A 22426-nucleotide genomic window follows, 5' to 3' on the forward strand; every position below is an offset into this window, starting at 1 on the left:
GTATACTAATACACAGTATACTAAACTCGAAAAAGGGCATAGCAAAATTAATTTAAAATGGGTGGCTTATAAATGCCCTAGGGCAGATAGCCTAGTATGAACCTATGAACCTATGATCAAGTAAACAGCATGAAAATATTGGTGCCTGTTGCCATTTTAGTAGCCTAGTACATTATGTAAGTGCTATATTATTCAGTCTTGCTTAACTTATTTGGTTTAAAAAAACTGTTCTGTTGTGTTGATACAGAAGACTGAATGTTACTACATTTTGTTTTGGTATCTGATTTAGTGTTTTTCTTTGCCTTTCCTAAATTCGCTACCATTGGTTTCTGGTCAAGTGTTAGTTTCTAAAAAAAAACAGTGGTAGTATTTTTAAGCCAGAGAATTAAACTACTACTCCATTCTGGAAGTAGTAATTTTGGCTGAATTCCTAGGTAATTTTCTATTAGTTCTTTCATGCTTCTGGCTGTATTACCCAAGATACTGACATAACAAGTAGTTATGGAAATAAACTCTATGTGCACCTAGAAAAGTGCATTGACTTGGGAGTCCCTACCAGATCTAGTCAAAATTGTAATTGTAAAAATAAACTGTATCAGTGGCCCACATGCATAAATAAAAAAATACAATAATAGAAATAATAATAGAAAAAAAGCTTCTAAAACTGTATACCCCCCAAAAAAAATCAAATCTATGTTTAAATTAAAAAAGTTATCATTAGCACCTAAAAAGCACCATCAGGAGTACAAAGGCATCGCATTAACTTAGAATAGCATCAGAAACTAAAGACAATTACTAATTCTTCTTTACTTACATTAAGAAACTAAGGAATAAACATCCAACATTGCTCAGAACGTATTCACAATGGCACTAGTTACTTGGATCTAATAGAGATAACCAACAAACCAGGAAATAATTTAAGTGCAAATTTGATCCTTGAAACAATTGGTTGAGGGATAAAACTGATATAGTGAAGATGGCAGGTGTGTCCTCAGTAAAAATGAAAGTGACCAGTGGTGTTAGTCAGGTTTTATGCTGGGAGACCTACTCTTTGGCATCTGCTTTGCTGATCTTCAAATTATAAATGGGGATCTCTGGCTAAGCACATCTGCAGATGACTCCAGACTGGGTATCATCCACAAGCCCAGAACCCCCATACATAGAAACTCCAACTGGAACACACACATGTCAACAACTGGTGCTTAAAAAGTGGGTTTAAACCAAATGCTAAAAAAGGCAATATGACATTTGGTAAAAAAATCCATTCATCCATCTTACAATATAATGGTAATGGATGTAGAACGACTTCTTTTTTTACTGTTAATTGGTTTGGCAACTGCACCTACATTCACGTGTATGGCCATGATTAAATGGTTGCTACACTATTAATAGTATACTTAGGTTAAAGGCATTGGCTAGATAGTAATAAAAAACAAAAAATGTGAGAAATAAATAATAAAAAATAGAATATCATATGAATTTTTAGTCTAAGTATCACAGTAAACATTTATATTGATATTTACTTATTTCATAAGTATGTAGCAGTTGTAATTTTAACAAACATTGGGTCTCAAAGAATGTATTGCTAGTACGATAGGTGTAGTAAATTTTTCACTTAATTCATGAATATCTCTGTATATATATATATATATATATACACACACATACATAATTTTTAAAAAGTGATTTAAAAATTATTTAATGTATATAATATATTTAATTAATTGTAGTATGAATCATGTTGGCTTCGGTGATTAGACAGTGTAATAATGGTTATATTTTAGTAATAAGTTTTTATCATGAGGTATGCGTTTTTAAGAAAAGTACTGAATATGTCACTTCCTGTTTAAAAGGAAATGGCAGTAACTTTGAATATATAAATGGAAGGTTTTAGCTGTTGTTCATTGTCTGATGAAGTTTGCCATTTGAGACAAATGAAAAGTGCTTAACAGTAAATAAAGAAGTCGTTCTACATCCATTACCGTTATTTATTTGGCTTATAGTTAAACAGTTTGTACATCTTTATGGTTCGTTTATCTTACAATATATATAACATCTGCTTCAGAATGCATGTCTGGTGAGAGACCTTGGAACATGTGTAGACAATTCCCTCATCTTTGACCATCACATTGCAACACTGCTTAGGAAATCTTTTTACCTGGTATAGTTGATTGCAAATGTCATTTCTTTTAGATCCAAGGATTTTATTAGTCCTCTATTTTCCACATTGATTAGACTATTACTGAATACAATACCCCTTCTAGGATATCTTACTAAGCATATTAAGCAATCAGAAAGCCCACAGAGATACCTACCCAAAAAGACCGCAGGATTGAAAGACAGGAGCTATCAGGAGAGGCTGGAAGCACTGTCCCTTTATTCAGTTTCCTACAAACTCCTTAGTGGAAATTTGTGCCTGACATTTTGGCCATTGGGTCATGAAGTTCAAAATCTCTTATACCTCAACAAATCAAAGAGTCTCACTAACACTTCAGCAAATAAACAAAACATGGTGGAAATAGAGATTTGTCATGTAATGTTAATACATCTTTGGAGTAGACATACTTTCTTTCTTTCTTTCTTTCTTTCTTTCTTTCTTTCTTTCTTTCTTTCTTTCTTTTTTTCTTCAAAAAGGGGTTAGATAACTGGATGGATAATCACAGTTTCACCCCTGTATGACTGGCCTGTACTTCCCTGAAAAAGGAGGTAACATCTAAGGTTGGTACTGGCAAGGCGTAAAAGGCCACAGGGCCAAGTTAGCTTGAATCTTTTATGATTCAATAGTTCTATGAGGCATCACATGTGAAATTTATATTAGTTCACATTATTAATGCAGTTATGTTATGAGTAAATATTGATGTTTTAAGGGGAACATTTTCAGTTTAAATTGAAATGAACAAGAATGAAGCAATACTATTAATCACATTGGGTAAATAAAATAAGGATCTTTCTATCTATGTTGAAATTCATGCATTTTATGACAACAGCATTGCTGAGACAGAATAAGGGGAATTGAATCTGATTAGTATAATAAAGGGATGGAACCAGAAAGCCTTACAGCAATGTAAAAGCATTAACTTGGAAGGTTTCTGCATCACATCAAGCCTTTCTGATTCTGACACCATTCTTCTGCTTTAGTTTTCTTCTGCCAGGGGCCAAAGCACAGAGAGTGGTCTCACTGGGGAGCAGTCCAGGGGAGTGGCTATGCTAATTAGCCATGTGCTGTTCCCCAAAATGGGAAGAGGCTCCCAGTTAACTCAGCAAAGTTATTCACAGAATCACTCTAGCAAGTTATTTTTTTTTCTTTATGATGAAAAAAATGATTGTGTTCACCAATTCACTCATGTGGTGAATGCTACAGCCTTTTACTTTTCCATGCCACCTGGGAAGGACATGCTCATTAGTTTCAAAGCAAGTGGTTCCAAATTGCTCTTTTCAACCTCCTTTCCACTGACTGTCTTCTTCTGCCTTCTCTTGCCTCCAAATCTCTTTTCCCAGATCTTTTCTACTAACATCTAATAATGTCCAAGCAAAGGTAAAAAGGTAACCTTTTTACAGAGACAAAACTTTCAGTAAAAACTACAATATATAGTAAAACTAGAATCTTTACTGTGTAATACATTAAACCTCCTGTAGTGAAGTCCCATGAGATTCATGCAAATAACACCTTAAGGACATACCAGTGTTTCAGGTACATAGCTTCTGAATGCCCATGACTTTGTATTTTAAGTCTTTATGGGTGCATTTAGGCCAACCCCCCCCCCAAAAAAACAAATCCCACTAGCTGTTGATATAACATGTTTCAGACTTTTTATGATCTCATCAATACAGCATAAGTGGATTGTTTGGCTATACTTTAGATACACAGGGCTTAAAATCCTATCTGATGCCCATAAACATTAAGGTGTCTACAAAATATTCCAAACAACATCAAAGAAAAGGGTAAAAGGTTACACAGACAAATACAATACAATTCAATAGAAACTGCAAGAAAGACTTAGTAAAGCTAGAATCTTCATTGTGTAATATCTTAGTGTATTGGTCATATTCTAAAGCAAGAGTTTAGTAACAAACCCTTGGAATTGGATATAATCTCCTTACTATATGCAATGACAAATTATACAGTTTTTGAAGTAATATTTTTTTTTTAGCATTTCATTTTGTTGGCAGTGATGCCCCCTGAAAATTTTTCTCAGAGCTGAAAATATTTGCCATGACATCATGAAAGACTGAACCCACAATGACTCCCTACCTAAATAAATGTATAAACTACGGTAGTTCCATGTTAAATGCATCAGAAATAATTTATTTTTCATAGAAAGGCAATTTTACAAATAATTCATGCAGATGGATCACCTGCTATTGACAATTAACACATGATGATGTAGTAGTGAAACCAAAAAGTAAATAAGTTGAAACTCCTCTAAAGAGGTAAATTGATTTAATTATCTATAATGCTCTGCATCTTTATGGAAATCTTTGTTATGTACCTACCATGACATCATACTGTGGGTGTGATTATACAGAAAAACTGAGTAAAATACTGAAAGTGTCCCTGATTGTCAGTGACGCCCTTAATTTTGACTCAAATGTTAGCACTGTCCCTCTTAATCCCTCCTAAAACGTCTGACGTTTGGAGAAAAGGTGGTACGTTACACTTAATAGATAATGAAAATAATTAGAGTTATAGATTTCATTTTCTTCATAAAATCTATTTCAATTCACATTTTTCTTATTCTTTCAATGCTTCAGGTTAATAGTATTAATATTTCAAGTGCCTGTGATTGTCTCTCATTATTTCTTCATTTGTCCCTGATTCTGTTGAGATTTGTCCCTGGTTCATTGATTGTTATGAGTGAAACAAAAACGTCAAACAGTACACTATAACCTTAATATTTTGCAAAATTGCTTGCAACTGGCCAGTTAATAACTATTCATGTTCAGGTTATGTCACGATTTCCACCAGTAAGCTGTGGTAAGCATGCAATTGCATGGCCTTGATTGAACTGCTCACATTGTGCTTGGATACAGTCCCCCTGACATATTCTGTTATTGGACATGTCCATACGTATAGATAAGTGACACAGGAAAGGTATTGTGTGCGTTAGCAGCCATTCACTAGTGACAATTCTGTTGATTATAATTGTGCTACTTGCTAATGTTTGCACCATTTCAACTTGAACTGTGTTTTACTTAAAAACTTCAATGTATGCTAATACACCTTCAGTAGCATATTTTTCGATGTAGAACTCACATGTGGATGGAATGTTAATTAATGTATCTTAGATTGCAGATGTGCACATCAGTTTCATTTTAAAGTCAGCTATGGTCTTCATGGGAATGTGTTAGAGTGATAGACATTTGCTTTTCACTGTTATGGTTTTGACCACTGACGTACATTGCATATGGTGGTATAAGGACTAAGGTCATAATGTATTTTAATGTTTCATGAGGACTGTTTTCTGCTTGTTCATTGTGTCACAGTGGGTAGTTTATGAAGACAGGTAGTATTAAGTATACATATGTAATTTCTGTCCTGTGTTGTGATTCATCTTGACAGAGCATGAGACCCATGGATAATCACCAATTAGACGTAGACAATGAGTGCATACCAGGCCACTGCTGGAGTCCTCAGATGATGATGGCCATGATGATTGCAAGAATGCTGACGAGGAAGAAGGACCTACAAGTGTCATCATCCCTGCTGCACCTAAAAGGAGACAATGTTAGGAACAACACAGAGACAATTAGTGGTAACAGATCTGGGAGGTTGTGACCAATGAGTTTCAAACACAGATGAGGGGCATGATGGAGAATTTTTCATGGACATGGCATGGGCTATGAGTGATTCATTCAGGGAGATAGCCTGAGAGGTCATTTGTGATGTTTATCCCTATCAGGGTGGTCCCTCAGGTCCATAAGTATTGTCTGTGAGCTCCAGTTGTGTAATGTTACCAATGTGCTGTTTGACATATAATTGATTAGACTGCATATGTACCGTTGAACATGCATACCATGTAGTTGCCAACCTTATGTGTTACATATGCAAACATACAATGTAGATATCATTGTGTGACATTTAATTGTGTTTCAAAGTGTGTATGACACCCATTAACACATTACACTTTCCTTCCACATTCAGCTGTCCATATATTGTGACAGTTAACCTGCAGCTACTGCTGCAACAATTACCCTGCAAACTTGTGTTTTACTGACAGAAACTGACAGACAACACATGTTGTCCATAGTCCAACACTACCATAGTGGTATGGTCATGTATGTGCAGCAGATGTCCATGCCATTGCCCATGTGTTTTGAATGACAGTTGTCATGCTGTCACACTGGCATGATGTCATGTTGTGTGCTGTTTGTTGGCAATGCTGATGCCATGTTGGGTCATATAAAGGTATGTCATACCTATGGGTAGTCCGTCCATGTGACGTACAGCTGTCATTTGCTTAAATCTGTTTTGGGCTGGCTTTAGCAGCACCCTGTGTGTTGTACCCATGCATTTGCAATGTGTAACTTCACCTTGTTGTCCTGCTTTATCATTGTCTTCCTTGATGTGGAGCCATGTTGTCCACTTCCCTTCCACCTTCATAGTTACATAATAAATCTTCTGGATATGTTTGCCTTTGTTGCAGTTATGGTCCATTGTCATGTATTACTTTGTTTACAAGGTCAGCATGTGCCAAATCTATGGCCATTATACAGATGCAGGACATATGCACACAAGTCGCTGGCTACTGCTTGTACTACATCGCTTCTGTCGTTATACTTGTGTGTTAACCATCACACATTGTTAAATTCATGTGGACAACCTGATATTTTGTATTGATCTGTAGTGTTAGATTTGTGAACATAATTCTTACATGTCATTGGTGCATGTATGTGTATTGACATTGCTTTCATGTACATTCCATTTAGGTACCTGACAGTCATACATATACATCTAAACCTACACATGTGTATTGCCTTTGATGTGGCATATGTACATCATTTATATGCATTCCATTACACATTTGTTTGGGTTGTGTACACCTACTTGTGTATGTAGCAGGCAGTTTTCTGCTTTCCTGCAGTAGTGCTGTTTGGCATTGTGCTTCATTGTTTACCCTTCACATACATGCTTGGACTTTCTGTTCTGTCCTTTGCTGGAATTATTTAGCCTTCCTAGATCTGTATTTGCTCATCTGTGATGCAGTTTGCCTTACACTTGTACTGCTGACAGACTACTTAGATATGTGTTTACTTAGGTTCATAGGTTTATAGGTAGGTACTAGGCTATCGGCCCTAGGGCCTATAGAAGCCTAGCCAAAAAGGTACCCTGGCTTTTGCCACCCAAGAAAATTATTTTCCTGTGCCCCTGTTGAGCAGAGCCACAGAGGTGATTCCCCGGGGTGAATTTCCTATTTCCCATCCAATCATTAAGATTTTTCTTGAAGAGTGCTAATGAGGAGCTTTGTTAGATATAGATAGGTAGTTTGTTCCAGAGTATGGGAAGTCTCTGGGACAGGAATCTATCCCTTCAGCATGTTCTGTTTATTGTGGTGACAAGGTTTAGGTCCTTAGAGCATGTAGCTCATAGGGATTGGGATTTCTTTAAGTGGAGCATGTCCAACAGCTCTGGGTTTGACATAGCTTTGAATGTTAGGCACAGATCGCCTCTGAGTAGGTGATATGCGATGAAGTAAAGTTGGAGTTTTTTGAGGCGGTCTACGTAGGGCATCTGTTTGAGGCCAATAATCCTCTTTGTGAGGTATTTCTGCAGCCTTTCCCATTGTTGTAGATGTCTTATGAGGTATACACCAAAAGGGGTATTGTACTCTATAATGGGTCTAATGAGTGATGAGTAGAGGGGAACAATGACCTCTTTTTTCCTGGATGAGGAACCTTTTGTGATGAGGTGTGCCACATAGAAGGATTTCCTGACTACTGTGGAGATGTGATTATCAAAGGAGAGACTACTGTCCACCTGTGTCCCAAGGTCTCTTATCACACTTTTGGTGTTAAGTAGACTACCACCTATGTGGCAGATCATGGGTACAGCGTTTTACCAAAGGGGATGACAATGCACTTTTTGACATTGAGCTTGAGGCCATGGCTTTGACACCTGGCATCTGTCTCAGTGAGGCCCTTTTGTAGGATGTCCACATCATTAGAAGTTTCAATTATGGCTCCTAGTTTAGAGTAATCTGTGAACTTCATTAGCCAAAGACCTTCTGTGTTAGCCTGTACTTCAGAAAAGTAGATACTAAACAGGAGAGGACCCAGGACTGAACCCTGTGGTACTCCACTTGTCACTGGTCTGAAGTCGGATTTGGAGTCTGCTACTTTCACAATGTGGGTTCTGCAAGTGAGCCAGTTGGCAACCCTTCTTGTGACATAGGGATTTATACCTAGTTTAGTAAGTTTATCTATAATTCCAGAGTGGGGGATGGTGTCAAAAGCCTTGGCGAGATCTAGATAGGCTGTGTGAACCACCTTACCCTCGTCTACGGTTTTGGTGACTGCTTCAAAGAAGTCAATCAGGTTTAGGAGACATGATCTGCCTTTTATAAACCCAAACTGGGTGGGGTCCAGAATTTGGAGATTACCAATGTCTTTGTTTATAAGTTCCATGATGATACATTCCATGGCCTTACAGATCAGGCTTGTTAGGCTAATGGGGCGGTAGTTCCTGAGGTCTCTGGTGGCTCCCCCTTTGTGGAGTGGGATAACCGTCACTGTGCGCCATTCAGTGGGCACAAAGCCTGAGGTGAGGCTATGACTGAAAATGGTGCTTAGGTGGGGTGGTAGTTCATTCTGTAGTTCATGTGGAATGCAGCCTGGGATGTTGTCATGTCCCATGGATGCTGTGTTCTTGGCTTTGGAGAGTGTGGTTTTTACCTGTGCAGCCGTGATTACAAGAACTTTGCATTCTTCCAGTATAGAGATGGGCCCTTTAAGGGGTGGGGTGGGGGTCATGTTAGCACTGAACCTATCTGCCAGGATGTTGGCAATATCATTTGGTTCTGTATATTTATTGCCATTGTGCTGTAACTCAGAGCAGATCTGAGTGTTGTCATTGAGATACTTGACATAGCTATAGAATGCTTTGTGGTTGTCTTTAGAATCAGTGTTGATTTTGTTTTCATAACTAGTTTTGGAGGATTTTATGAGGGATCTCAGCTTCTTACTGAGGCTGATGAGGGAGTTCTTCCAGTCATGGGATTTTACTCTTTTTTGCAACAGTTTCTTTCTTCTGTTGTAGAGTTTGTTTGTGGCAGGGGACCACCAGAATGGCTTCCTTTTTTTTGGAGGATAGCATCTTGATTCTGTTAGGGATAGCACAATCCATGCACTCGTGTAAGTGCTTATAAAGTGCATTTGTGTATGATTCAGCAGTCATACCTCTATTGTCCGTCTGCATGGGTGTTGTGAAGTTTGCCACTTCTGTCTTAAGAAGCGTGAAGTTGGCTTTGGAGAAATTTTTTACAGTGGTTTCCCTAATGGAGGGTGGTGGGCAGGATGTGGATGTCCAGGCTGATTAGCTTGTGGTCTGATCTGACCAATGAGGAATTGACCTCTGGTGTGGAACACCAGTCGCCCATGTTGGTAATGACCAGGTCTAGGATATTGCTGCCCCTGGTGGTGGTGTGGATAAGTTGATCCAAGGTGTTGGAATTTATGAATTCCAGAAAACGCTGAGCAAAAGAGTTGGTACATGAGTAGTTTTCCCAGTTAATGGTGGGGTAGTTGAAATCGCCCATTATTAGGGTGCTGGGTTGTACCCTAATATTTTCCAGTGTATCAAGAAATGAGGAGTGGGAATCCTGGGGCATGGTGGGAGATCTGTAGCAAGTTGCAATTTGGACTGTGGACTTGCCCAGAGTTAGTTGCACTTGGATAATCCAATGTGTACGGTGATCCTTATTTATTACCTTACAGTACACATCTACCATTGGTAATACACATCCATGTATGACTACCACACAGTTTGCATAGAAAGATATTGCATACATAGATATGTTTTTCTGTATTTCACCATGGCTGCTATGCATCCCCATCCTGTTTGGCAACTTTCCATTGTCGATATTGTGCACTGTGCTGTCTGTGTAACTTACCTGTGCTTACTATTGTTTTCCAACCCTTGTTTGTCATGTGTTGTGAGATTTGTTCTATGGCTATACCTGCTGTGATGGCCTTCTCCTCCTCTTTCCTATCTTTACCTTTCCTTCTATTTAAAAAAAAAAAACAATTGCCATGGTCCTCTAACTTTCCTTCATATTTTCCTATTCCAGCATACCTCTTGTTTGTCCCTTTTCTTCACCTATACCTCATATCTGCTTTTCTAGCTCAAAATTTCTTTAGGTATGTGCATTCCCTGTGTTTCCCACACATGACACATGTCCTGAACCCATTGTTAGCTAATGTTAGCTGTGACAATGTGGCTCTGATGCCCCTTCACCTTTATTAATGTTTTATTAAAAAATGTATGGATTCTGTTGGAATCCTTCAGTAATAGATAGCATATTTTAATAATAACAGACTTACAGTGATATTCAATAGTTGCTTTAAGTTTACTGGAGAGATTCTGTTAAAGATATGTATTTAGACTGTCAGGCAGTATAGATTGTGAGATTTTTCATTACTTATGGAGTACGTGTGACTGATATAAAATGTGCTGGTACTTCTGAGACATTCCGTTGTGCACCAAAATATTATGAGTTCACTGTGGCATGTTTACATATTACATTGTTATCCACTTTTCCTCTGATATTGGCATAATGTGCCAGATTCCATGAACTTTACAGAATCTGGTGCTCCTGCAAAAACTTTTTTGGTTCAGTAAAAGATATTCCTCATGTCTGTGTTCCAGAGTTTTTTTTTTTTTGATGACCAACATAGCTTTTCTTAAATTTTTCAGCATATGGTGTTTTACAATCACTACTACTGCAGCCTCACCAACATTAATATTTATAGTATTAATTTCCTAGTTAGAAACATATATTTTAAAATTTTATTGTATAAAATTGCTCAAAAGGGACATACATTTAGAAATGTCAGTATGTGCGTCTTTAAAATTTATAATAACATTGAATTAAAAAAAAAAAAAAAAACATAAAATTACACAAAATGATAGCACATTACAAAATATATAATATAGTTAGGATATAATCTTTAAGTTTGGTTAGATATGGGGCCACATTTAGTTGACTGAAGTTGGACTATGCAAAAAAAAAAAGGTTTCACCAAATGTTATATGCTATCCATACTCCTACATGCACAGTAGGCTAGATTTGCATGAAGTCTAACAATTTGTAATGTAGGAATTTGTCTCAGTGCCTCTTTTTATCCTTTTATTGATTACATTTCAGTCTTCCAACCAAGGATGATCCAGCACAGCAAGATATTTGCAGCTCTACCTTTCTTCTCCCCATTTGAATCTATAAAATTAGTTTGATTGTCTAGGACTACAGGATTACTCAACTCTTTGCTGGTCTAAAACAGAATAGAAATGACTGCTAAATATAGGGCAGTTCTGTTAGTGTTAATTGTCAATCACAGTTATGTGTGTGGCTCTGACACAATTAATAGAAAAGTTGTTGTTGTGTCTTTCGGCTTTTCCCGGTTAGGGGTCGCCACAGCGGAACTCTGGTCCGCTAATGATTGGCAGTAGATTTTTACGTGCCGGGTTGCCAGCCCTGATGCACAACCTTCAATGAAGGTATGCCCATTCATGCATGTCTCCACACAGAAGACGCTCTAGCTGAGAATCGAACAGGACAACGTCTTACTGCAATTAATAGAAAAGTGATGCTTCAAAATAACAAAGTTGGTAAGTAAGGGAGGGATTCCTGCAGGTAAGAAATTTTTGATCTATGCAACAAAAAGCAGCTAATTCCACTCTCTGATGCTAAGAGAGGAAATGTCAAATGTAATTATTTTCAGGTGATAGTATAGTACACAAGTGAAAGAGAATCATTGAAAAATATGTGCTTGTATTTTCTAGTAATTCTCAAAGAAGGCAATAATTCAAACTGTTCAGCTCACAATTTACGAAAAGGGAGAAACATCTGAACTACAATGAAAGATTGTGTGTTATAAAGTGCATTGTGGGAGGAAAACGTTCTATCTGAAAAAAGAAAATTGTGCCAGTATGGTAATCCCCATCTTGTCTCTATGATGTACAATAAATTCTAAAATAATATCATCTGGTATATAGGGAGATAAGCATTGCACAAAAGAAAAAGCTATGATGAAAACTGTTCTAATCAGGCTCTGATGATATTGGCCTTTCAAAAAAAAACTTGCATAGCTAGATATCAGTGCAATTGTTTTACGACACACATGGTATATGTTTTAGCTTTCTACTAGATAGCAAACACTGACTTAAGATTTTATGGTTGAAATACTATACATTTCATGCAAAAGATTAGAGCTTAATATGCACACCTTGAAAAATACTATTATTTTAAAGCATAAACTCTATGTTGTAAAGGAGGGTTATTTTCATGTAAAAAAGCAAGGCAGAGTAAAATAAATAAATAAATAAATACATGCATATATGGATACATAAATAAAATTACAGGAAGTGAAAATGCTATATCTATCTTATCAGCAACAAATATAGAAAGTATTTTTGGTTACCTGTACCATGGCAGGCCAGCTATGCAAGCAAGAATAAACCCTAAAATATACCCAATGACTGGAAATATTGCACCGATGATCCATAGTCGTGGATCAGTATCCCAAGATCCCTTATACAGCACTCCCCCAGCAACAGCTATAAGGATGATCAGGATTCCCCCTACAATGGAACCAATCTGAGAGACAGAAAAAAACAGGTTATACTATAACATCAAGATTTTGTATAGTCTATTCTATTTCATTAGGCTTGGTAAGGAAATACCACAACAAATTTTATTAAAATCATACTTAATTACAATAACACTAGAAAAAGACAGGAAGAAAACAGCCCAACTCCAACAGTTTATAAATTTATTTTGAATAAACTCCATATTAAAAGAGAAAGAGAACTTCCGGAGATTTCTCTGCACAGCAATTTAAGTTTAAAGAGCATTGTTACATTTCTCATACATCTCTTAATTTCATTTCCAGATATATTCCTGGTATTAAAGCTGCAAATATACTTTACAGTTAACTTCATTTCCAGATATACTCCTGATGTTACAGCTACAAATTGCATGAAAATTGATGTACATACCGTGAAAAATAGTAGTTTATATGCTAACATTGGTAGTGAAACATCAAGGGCACAGGCTTTAATGATGTCATGGCATGAATTTTCAGCTTCAAGAAAATTTTCAAGAGGTAGTGTCTACCAATGAAACTAATTGCAAAAATATCACACTATTTGCACAAAACTTTGTAAAATTTGATATGGTATGTGTTAAGGCGATTGCTCCCTTAAATAATGATTGATTATATACATTTACTAAGGGAAGCATTAAAAAAACACTTTAATAATAAAACGTGAGGACGTTCTAATGGCTAAACTGGAAGCAAAAATTATATCACATTCGATATCTAAAGTAATCACATAAAAGACAAATTGCCTTAAGAAGCAGATTTAAGATGGGATTCCAAAAAATCTTTGATGTGTATTGGTAATGTTCTAAAGCAAATGTTAAATAACAGAACTTTGGAGTTAGATATAACCTTCTAACTATATACAATGCCAAATTATGATGTTTTGATGCAAAAACATTTTTTTTAATTTTATTTTGTTGATAAAGACAGCTACTAACATATTTTTTCAGAGCTAAAAATCCCTGCCATGACATCAAAAAAGATTGATCTCACAATGCCTCACAACCTAAATTAATGTATAAAGTAACATGTTTCCATGTTAAATGCATCATAAGTAGTTAGTTATTCAACTAATTCTTTCAAATGGAGCACTTCACATTCAAAATTGACACATGATAATCTAGCATTGAAACCACAATGTAAATAAGATGCAGTTCCTCTAAAGTAGTAAGTTACTCTAATTATCCATAATGCTTTACAGTTGTATGCAAATATTTGTTCAGTACCTGTCATGGTATTATACTGTGAGGGTAATTATAGAGAAAAACAGGTTAAGCATCAAAACTAAAATATCAAATCTTACACAATAATCTATATGCTTGGCAAAACAGCTTGGAGCTTTATGAGGGGTTCAATTGGAAATGAAATTAATTGTAAAACAAAAATGCTGCTAAACATGACCAATATACCCTAAGGTGGGATTTCATAAAATTTGGACTAGCAGACTCCTCCTATGGCTGCTCCTATGTGACCTCTACATCCCACTCCTGCCCCTTGAAATGGTGTCAACTTAGGGGTGGGGTTTACCCATTTCAGTGCCTTGCATTCAATGACAGGAATTCCTACTATGCTAGTAGCAGATGATAAGATTATAATATGACATGCTGCACAATCTCAACATATGCCTAACACAGTATGAATTTACCTGTAGACTTGGCAGGGTAGGCATCTGTAGGGTAGATGGGAGAGTGCAGACATGAGAGTTCGCACAGCCATCATGCCTGCATTCTCTCTGAATGTAGCAGGGATGAACATGTGGGACCATTAGCCCACTGGAGTATTCTGCTCAGCTGCCGCCTCACCAATAGATTCCCAGGTGGTGTAGTATAGCTCTACTTGTATGTGAAAAGTGGTACTACAGGCAGCCTGGCTTCCCACCAGACAACAAATACAGTATCTAGACTTTCATAGACATAGAGATGGACTTCTCCAATGCATCAAACTTTAAGGGGCTGGATTCCATGACAGTGCCTTAGAAACAGTGAACAGTCTATGACATCCTCTGCTTGCAACACTGAAGTGCAAACTCCAAACCACACCTGCAGGATGATAACTTCCAGAGGGATGCACATTTTAAATACCTCACAATACCAAGGTACAGAATTGAATGAAGTGCTACTGTGTCCAGATAAGATAATGACATTCCCTAACATTTTATGTTAATGTATACCATTATCATTGTTTAGTCTAGTGCTGAAACTGCATGAGGGCAGGACTATTAAGTCTAGCTAAGGTGTTTGAGCAGAGCAGCACCATCTCTGTGTCAGACGTAGCCCACCATACAGATGGCTTGCTTATTATTGCAACCAGCCCGCCATACAGATGGAGAGCAACTGCTCTATCTATAGACATTTGAATGTAGGCTTGAAGACTAGCATGGCCATCATGCCTACATTCATCACAGCCATGAAGACAGAATAGCCCAGCATTGATTTTGATGCATTTTTAAAAAAATAATAAAGTGAACCATCCCCAGAGGAGTATGGGGACAGATTGTACTGTAAACAACCATACATGAGGGTTGGCTCTAGGTACACCTGCAACTTTAGAAGCCTTCAGTACACGTCCACCTGTATGTGGGACTATGTACTGTAAGCAGCCTGTTTCACCCAGTAGGGACTGCAATACCAAGTTCCACATATAAATGGAAAAACTCATTCATTCAGCAAGCCTCATTAAAGTACAGCGCCAAATTATTTTGGTGAGATGAGCTCAGTTCCCCTTTTGGAATCAGCAATGGGGCTCTACCAGCCCCCCCCCCCCCTTAACATATTCTGAATGGGAACTTGTTAAGTTCAACCTTTTATATTTGGGCATGCAGAAATATGTTCAGTTTTGTGTGTAATTTCACACCCAGACCTTTTTTAATCTAATCCTGCATTTTTTAGCATTGTAAGTCAAATTTAGGTTTTGGAATTGGGCATATAGTCTTAGGAAAATTTTCAGAGTCTTTTTTGTGTGGCTAAAGCCAGGTTTCAGTGAGGATGGCAATGTCAGGAAATGAATGAGAGATCCAGGAGTTGAATTTGGTTACTTTGTTAACTACATTTCAGATGCTGATGGAGAAGATTTTTAGGTTTCTTGGGGATACAACATCACAATATAGGGAAATTCTTCTTCTTCTTTCAGCTTTTCCCGGTTAGGGGTTGCCACAGTGGATCACATATCCGCTCATGATTGGCAGTGGAGTTTTACAGTGTCGAGTTGCTAGCCCAGTGCCCAACCTTCCACAGAAGGCCCAAACATCCATGCACTCATGCCTAGGGCCAATTTAGAATGTCCAATCCACCTACAGCACGTCTTTGGGATGTGGGAGGAAACCAGTGCACCCGGAGGAAACCCACGCGACCACAGTGGGGACATGCAGACTCCGCACAGAAGATCACAACATAGGGAAATACTTTGGAAATATAATTAAGTAAAGGGAATAATGGCAATGTTCATAATTGGCTTGAATTTAAGATTTCTATTTGTAAATGAGGAAGGGAGGTAACATAAATAAGTTGGAAGCAATTTTGTCCAACTAGGGTTGGCTAATAATGTGTGTAGCATAGATAATAATATGGAATTTTAGAGCTGGTGATACAGGTGTTATATAATGGGTCTACTTCACAAACCCAAAATTCCACTTACCCACCTTTCATATAACAGCGATAACATGGCTGAAAATCCATAATATTGATGTCCCGAAACACCGACTTTTCACTCTAGGTAAGTAACCACTTGGCCACCATGCTGAACTTTGCCCCTTATCCCTGTGGTAGTGCGATCTCGGAGTTGGTATATTTAGTTGGGGAGTGTGGGGGTGAAGACCCCCATATGGGTGAGTTTAATTTGTTTTGGGTTTCAGTTGTTTTTCAGGTTGGCCAAAAGGTTACTTACCTGGAGTTGTAAGTCGGTGTTCTTGGTGGTTGGCCTTATGAGTTGTCAGTTTTGTCATCTCGGTTATATGAAAGTTGGGTAAGTGGGATTTCGGGTTTATGAAGTAGACCCTATATAACATGTGGTGTGTAGCAGTAAAAGGAGTAGAAGAGGTACATGTTTAGTGGATTAATGAAAATTATTAACAGTTATTTCTATAAGATGAAAAGTAGGTGATAAACTAAGGAGGGTGGAAAAATAAAGTTAATTAAATAACAGGAAGTGATGACCAAGATAAATCTTGAAGTACAGGAAGTGAAGTAGAAGGAATATGATGACTAAAGAATTGGAGTGGGTATACAGTCGGGGGGGGATGGGGTTTGTTTAGTAATAAGAAGTTCTTATGTAGATATAAATGTAGTTGCAGAAGGGGTGTGTAGGAATTAGGAATATGGTAGGGTAGTGGAATGAGCCCAAGTGGAGCAAGGCGGAATGGAGAGGGACAGACCTGAGCCAGGTATATTTCTGAGTATGAGAAACAATCAGTTTCATCAATCAACTACTGGATAAGTGTTGCAATGTAATTATAGAAAAATGTAACAGAACAGTCAGCAGCTATAAATGTCCTGAGTAAACTTTTGACAGAGTTCAGTATGGGAAAGAAAAACAGTTGGATGTATAACTGATAGGAGGTAGGATATATTTTTAGATTAACAGTTTATGTTGTCAGCATGGGCCAATCTTCATTGAAAGGAACAGTAGCAGTAGCAGTATTCTTAAATGATTACTTTCTCAAAGGAAGACAAGCTGCTCATATGTATGAACGCCATACATATAAAGATATAATGACTTCAACAAGCCTGAAGTACACTGACACATGAAGTGTCCTTTTCCTTTAGCAGTATCACTGGCTGCAAGCTCAGTGGTACAGATGGTTTAAGCAGCTTATGTGGTAGAACTCAAAGATGTCAGTCTATATATTGCCCCTACTGAAAAATATTTTTTGCAGGCTGCAATTTCTCCTACAAAAGAAAGATAATTTTATGCAGAATGACAGGGAAACCAATGACTTTTGCTACTGTGTGGAAGGGGCAATCTTGTAAGCTTAATGGCACCCAAAGGTATCAGTCCATATATTGTCAGCAATGAAAATTTGCCACATGATGACCAAAGGAGAGGGAACTGTTATTTCAGGTATCCAGGTCCCTGATTAAATTATTTATGCTATATGCTGTGTATAGGGATTGTTAGACAAACTAAATGAAACTACATTTCTCCATGTTTAATTTGAACCCATTTTCAGTGTGTCAGGCATTAACCAGTGTAAGGTCTTTCTAAATGCTATAGGTGTCAGGTAATAACACTGAATTTGCAGTAATCTGTAAACTATGTTAAACAGAGGGCCTGGTTATCAGTTTGGACATCAGAGAAGTAAATGCTAAAGAGGAAGGGTCCCATTCCAGAGCCCTAGTGAACTCCACTGTTACTTTCATTGTTTCAGATTAGGGACTTGCTCATGAACTCTGTTTGGTCTATCTTTCAGCCAGTTTGCTATTCAACATGCCATATAAGGACACATATATAAAACAGTTTGCTTCCTTACAATGCCTGCTTGGGCTGTTTGAACAACATGACCACTGTTACCAGTCTGTGTGACACTCTTTTATAAGTTAATTAGATTCAGTAGATAGGATCATCCTTTGATGAAGCCAAACTGTTGTGGATCTTGCCTAATGAGATTTACTGATGTGATCAATTATGATGTACTTCAAAGCTTTGAAGATCTGTCTTATAAGGCTGATGGGGTCTATAATTATCAGGGTCTGTGATGGGCCACTGTTGCGAAAGGGTATCACCACTGTCATATGCCACGATTTGGGAAAACAATCTGTGCTGAAGCTTTTATTAAACAGTGAGTGGAGAAGTTTATTGAACACCAAGGTATGTCATCAAATCCCATGAAAATATTTTTGGTCTTTGATATCACTTTCAAAACATGATCCTTGCGATAATAGGAGAAATGTAAGGACCTCTGGGATATGTGGAGGTTGGATAGAAGTTTTATGGATATATTTTGTACTATACTTGTATTCTAGTGTATTGGCAATGTCTGTTGTATCAAAGTGGGTGACCCTATTTTGGATATGTTTTGAGAATTGCTGGGTATCATTCCTTATTTCTTTATCATAGCTAAAGAAGGACACATAGCTATTTTTAGCTTCAGAAGCTAGCCTAAATTCACAGGTTTTTTACTAGTTCTAACAGCATTTTTCTGTGAACTGGTAATATTTTTATGCTATCTTATTTATGAAAAGTTTTTGATCTGATGTATGTTTAAAGGAGTTTTTTCTCTTAGTTGTAAAGTTTAGTTATGATGGCGGACTACCAGAGTGGCTTGTTTTTGAATTCCCCACTTTATTTTGCTCTTGCTTAAGTTGGCATAGAACTTCTCTATGAAGCAGACTGTGTGTCATCACCTGAGATGGTACTGTCATATGTGAATCTTAAGATTCATCATATAATTGTATGAGCTTTGCCTGTCTGTAGTCCTTACATTCAGAGATGGTTTCATGGGGTTTAGTCATTTTAAAGAAAATGTTACAAGCTTGTTGTCTGAATTAACTGGGGAAGGAGAGACAAGTGCAAGAGTATATATAGAGGCTATATTCATGAGCACCTGATCTAGAATACTAAGTCTTCTACTGGGTTTATTAATTATCTATATTAGGGAATGTTTGATAATAAAGTCCAAGAAAGTCTGTTTGTATCCTACATTGGGGTTATAAGTACTGCAGTTTATTACAGTGTATATAAAGTCTACCAAAATAATGGATTTTTTTTAAACAGAGAGCTCTTGAAATATTTTCAGGAATCTAGCATTTTCTTCTGGGGTTGTGGAAAGTGAGATGTAGCAAGCTATAAATTCTAAGTTTGTGTATTTGTGGTAATCTGGAGTTTTATGAGTTGTGTGTGTGGGTGTCTGGGACTCTGTCTTGAGGTGATATCCATCCATCCATCCATCCATCCATCCATCCATCCATCAGTCCATCCACAACCCCTTTTTCACATTTTTGCACATGGGGTGAGGGTGTCACTTGATAAATATGGAGAAGCCACTACAGTTGATATCAAGACTGAATGTTATGTTGGCATATACTGTCTCTCTTTAGAATGACACCAGCTATTCAGCCAATTGTTGAAGTAAATTATTTTCTTTCTATGTAAGCATCATTGTTAGTGATGGAGGGACTCCACTCAGGATGAAAGCCTTACCTGCATTTGTCATATGAATAGAAAATTCTGTCATATTGTAGTCATGTTTGGGAAAGGGTTTTAGGGCCCTTATAACATTAGAGGTACTAACACCCAAAAGGCAACTGACTGTAATCCTATCTTTGTCTGTGAGTGTAGAATTTGTATGCCTAAAAACTGAGTCAAAAATCTTGAAGACATTTTTGTTAGTAGAGTGTTTAGGAGTACAAAATAAGTAGCAATCTGACTCTTGTTGATGTAATTCTGTAGGTGTGCATGGATGGTATAAATTGGAGAATTCTGTTCTTAATAGTTCGGGGAGGGGTTGGTAGAAACTTTTTCGTGGCTTCAGCATATAACATTTTAAAGTAATTTTTTTGACAATATGACAGCAGGAATATAGCTTGCTCATTTACCACTCTGTGACATTCACAGCTCTGTTGTCCTCTGTTGTCCTTCTACTCTAAGTTGAGGAGCAAAAGTAAGTAAGTAAGTACATAAATAAATAAATAAATAAAAAATAAACAAATAAATATCTGTTCCCCAGTCTGGAGCTCTTCTTCTAAGGAGTAAGTTGTGTCCATTCTTCTTGATCTGCCCCTTCAACTCTAGGCTGAGAAGACTTAAAAAAATCTTCTTTTACAGACTATAGCAAACTACTTGCTACATTTGCAGCAAGCAGCTTACTACAATTTATACCATACACAACGTATTGAAGTGCTTCAGTCCTGATTGGAAAACCAATACTGGCATCTTTTTCCATGTTGGTGCTTCACTACTGACCAACTGACATTTGTCAATCTTATCACCTACCACCTTGCACCTGGAGTAGCTGCTCCTGGAGTAGCTGCTCCCTTTGCTTTTGGATAAGGGTAAGGGTGTGAGTGTTTGGGGCACACTTTGCATTGCTTTAGGTGTGGGAACTGCCTCCACATTTGTTAAATATTTGCATGTCACACATGTCCTCAAGTTAATACTAGTTTGTGGAATAATGCACAGGCAAAATTAGTTAACTGAGTAGGTGGTCTTACGGGAGAAGAACAGTGGTATGTATATTTCTATTTAGTAAGTGAAGAAAGAGAGCAACTGGGGGCCCAGAGAGCTACAGAATACAGGAAACAGTCTTAATAAAAGTGGCTAGCCAGGCTCCAGTCTCACTTTGTGGAAATGACCAGTGGTTATTGCTATATAGAGCTGTGAGGATGTTTCTCAAACATAAGGAAAGGGGTAATCTCAGTTTGTACTGGGACAGTAGATCAAGGTTTCGAATACTGATATTTAGAATGCAGAATGCAGAATGTAGAACTAGAATTTTTTGAAGACTCGTACAGATATTAGGTGAACAGTCGAATCATATCACCTACATATATATATATATATATATATATATATATATATATATATATGTGTGTATGTATATATATATATATATATATATATTTGTAAGCACTTTAATGTTTATAGGAATTATCATTTGTGACAGACGAGTACCAGTAAGAGTGAAAGGGAAGGTCTACAAGATGGTAGTGAGACCAGCTATGTTATATGGGTTGGAGACAGTGGCAGTGACAAAAAGGTAGGAGTCAGAGCTGGGCATGGCAGAGTTAAAGATGTTAAGATTTGCACTGGGTGTGACAAGGGTGGACAGGATTAAAAATAAATATATTAGAGGGTCAGCCCAGGTTGGACGGTTTAGAGACAAAGCCAGAGAGGCAAGATTGTGGTGGTTTGGACATGTGCTGAGGAGGGATGCTGGGTATATTGGGAAAAGGATGCTAAGGATGGAGCTGCTAGGTAAGAGGAAAAGAGGAAGGCCTAAGATAATGTTTATGGATGTGGTGAGAGAGGACATGCAGGTGGTTGGTGTGACAGAGCAAGACGCAGAGGACAGGAAGAAATGGAAACAGATGATCCGCTGCAGCGACCCCCAATGGGAACAGCCAAAAGAAAAAGAAGAAAGAAGATCTGGGTTTAAAAAAAGTCTGTGTTTCTAAAGTGTAAACAAACAATCCACTTATACTGTGCTGATGAGGTCACCAAAAAGGAGAACCACGCATGTCCTCATCTAGTGGGTTTGGCTTTTTTGGCTTGCATGTACCCATAAAGACTTTAACATTAAAAAGTAAAAAGTCATGGGCATTCAGAAGCAATGTGGCTGAAACATGTGATGTCTGTAAGGGGTCATTTGCTTATATCTTATTGGCCTCCATTACATGAGGTTTAAGGTATCACACAGTGAAAACTAAAACTTGGCTGGGTTTTTCATCTAGTTTTTACTGAATGGTTTGTCTGTGAGACCTATTTAACATTGGGTTTGGATGTTAGTTGAGATAATTTGCAGGCCCTCTAATGTTTATGAGCATCAGCTTGGTTTAAAAATGCCCTGTATTTCTACAGTATAGCCAAACATTCCACTTAGGCTGTGTTGATAAGATCACTAAAACATCTGAAACATGCGTGATTACAGCTAGTGTGGTCTGGCTGTACTGGTCTGAAT

General features: G+C 37.5%; 1 protein-coding gene across 1 annotated transcript in view; it reads right to left on the reverse strand.

Moving 5' to 3' along the window:
- SLC10A2 (solute carrier family 10 member 2) overlaps nucleotides 1-22426 on the reverse strand; it is a 181723-nt gene that overhangs the window by 35577 nt on the left and 123720 nt on the right. Inside the window, exon 4 of the mRNA XM_044071953.1 lies at nucleotides 12634-12809. Within this exon, the coding sequence (XP_043927888.1) occupies nucleotides 12634-12809 (176 nt within the window). The remainder of the gene's footprint in view (nucleotides 1-12633; nucleotides 12810-22426) is intronic.

This window comes from Protopterus annectens, chromosome 5.part0 (assembly GCF_019279795.1).
Source record: "Protopterus annectens isolate FY-2018-M chromosome 5.part0, PAN1.0, whole genome shotgun sequence".
In the NCBI taxonomy this organism is placed as follows: domain Eukaryota; kingdom Metazoa; phylum Chordata; order Ceratodontiformes; family Protopteridae; genus Protopterus; species Protopterus annectens.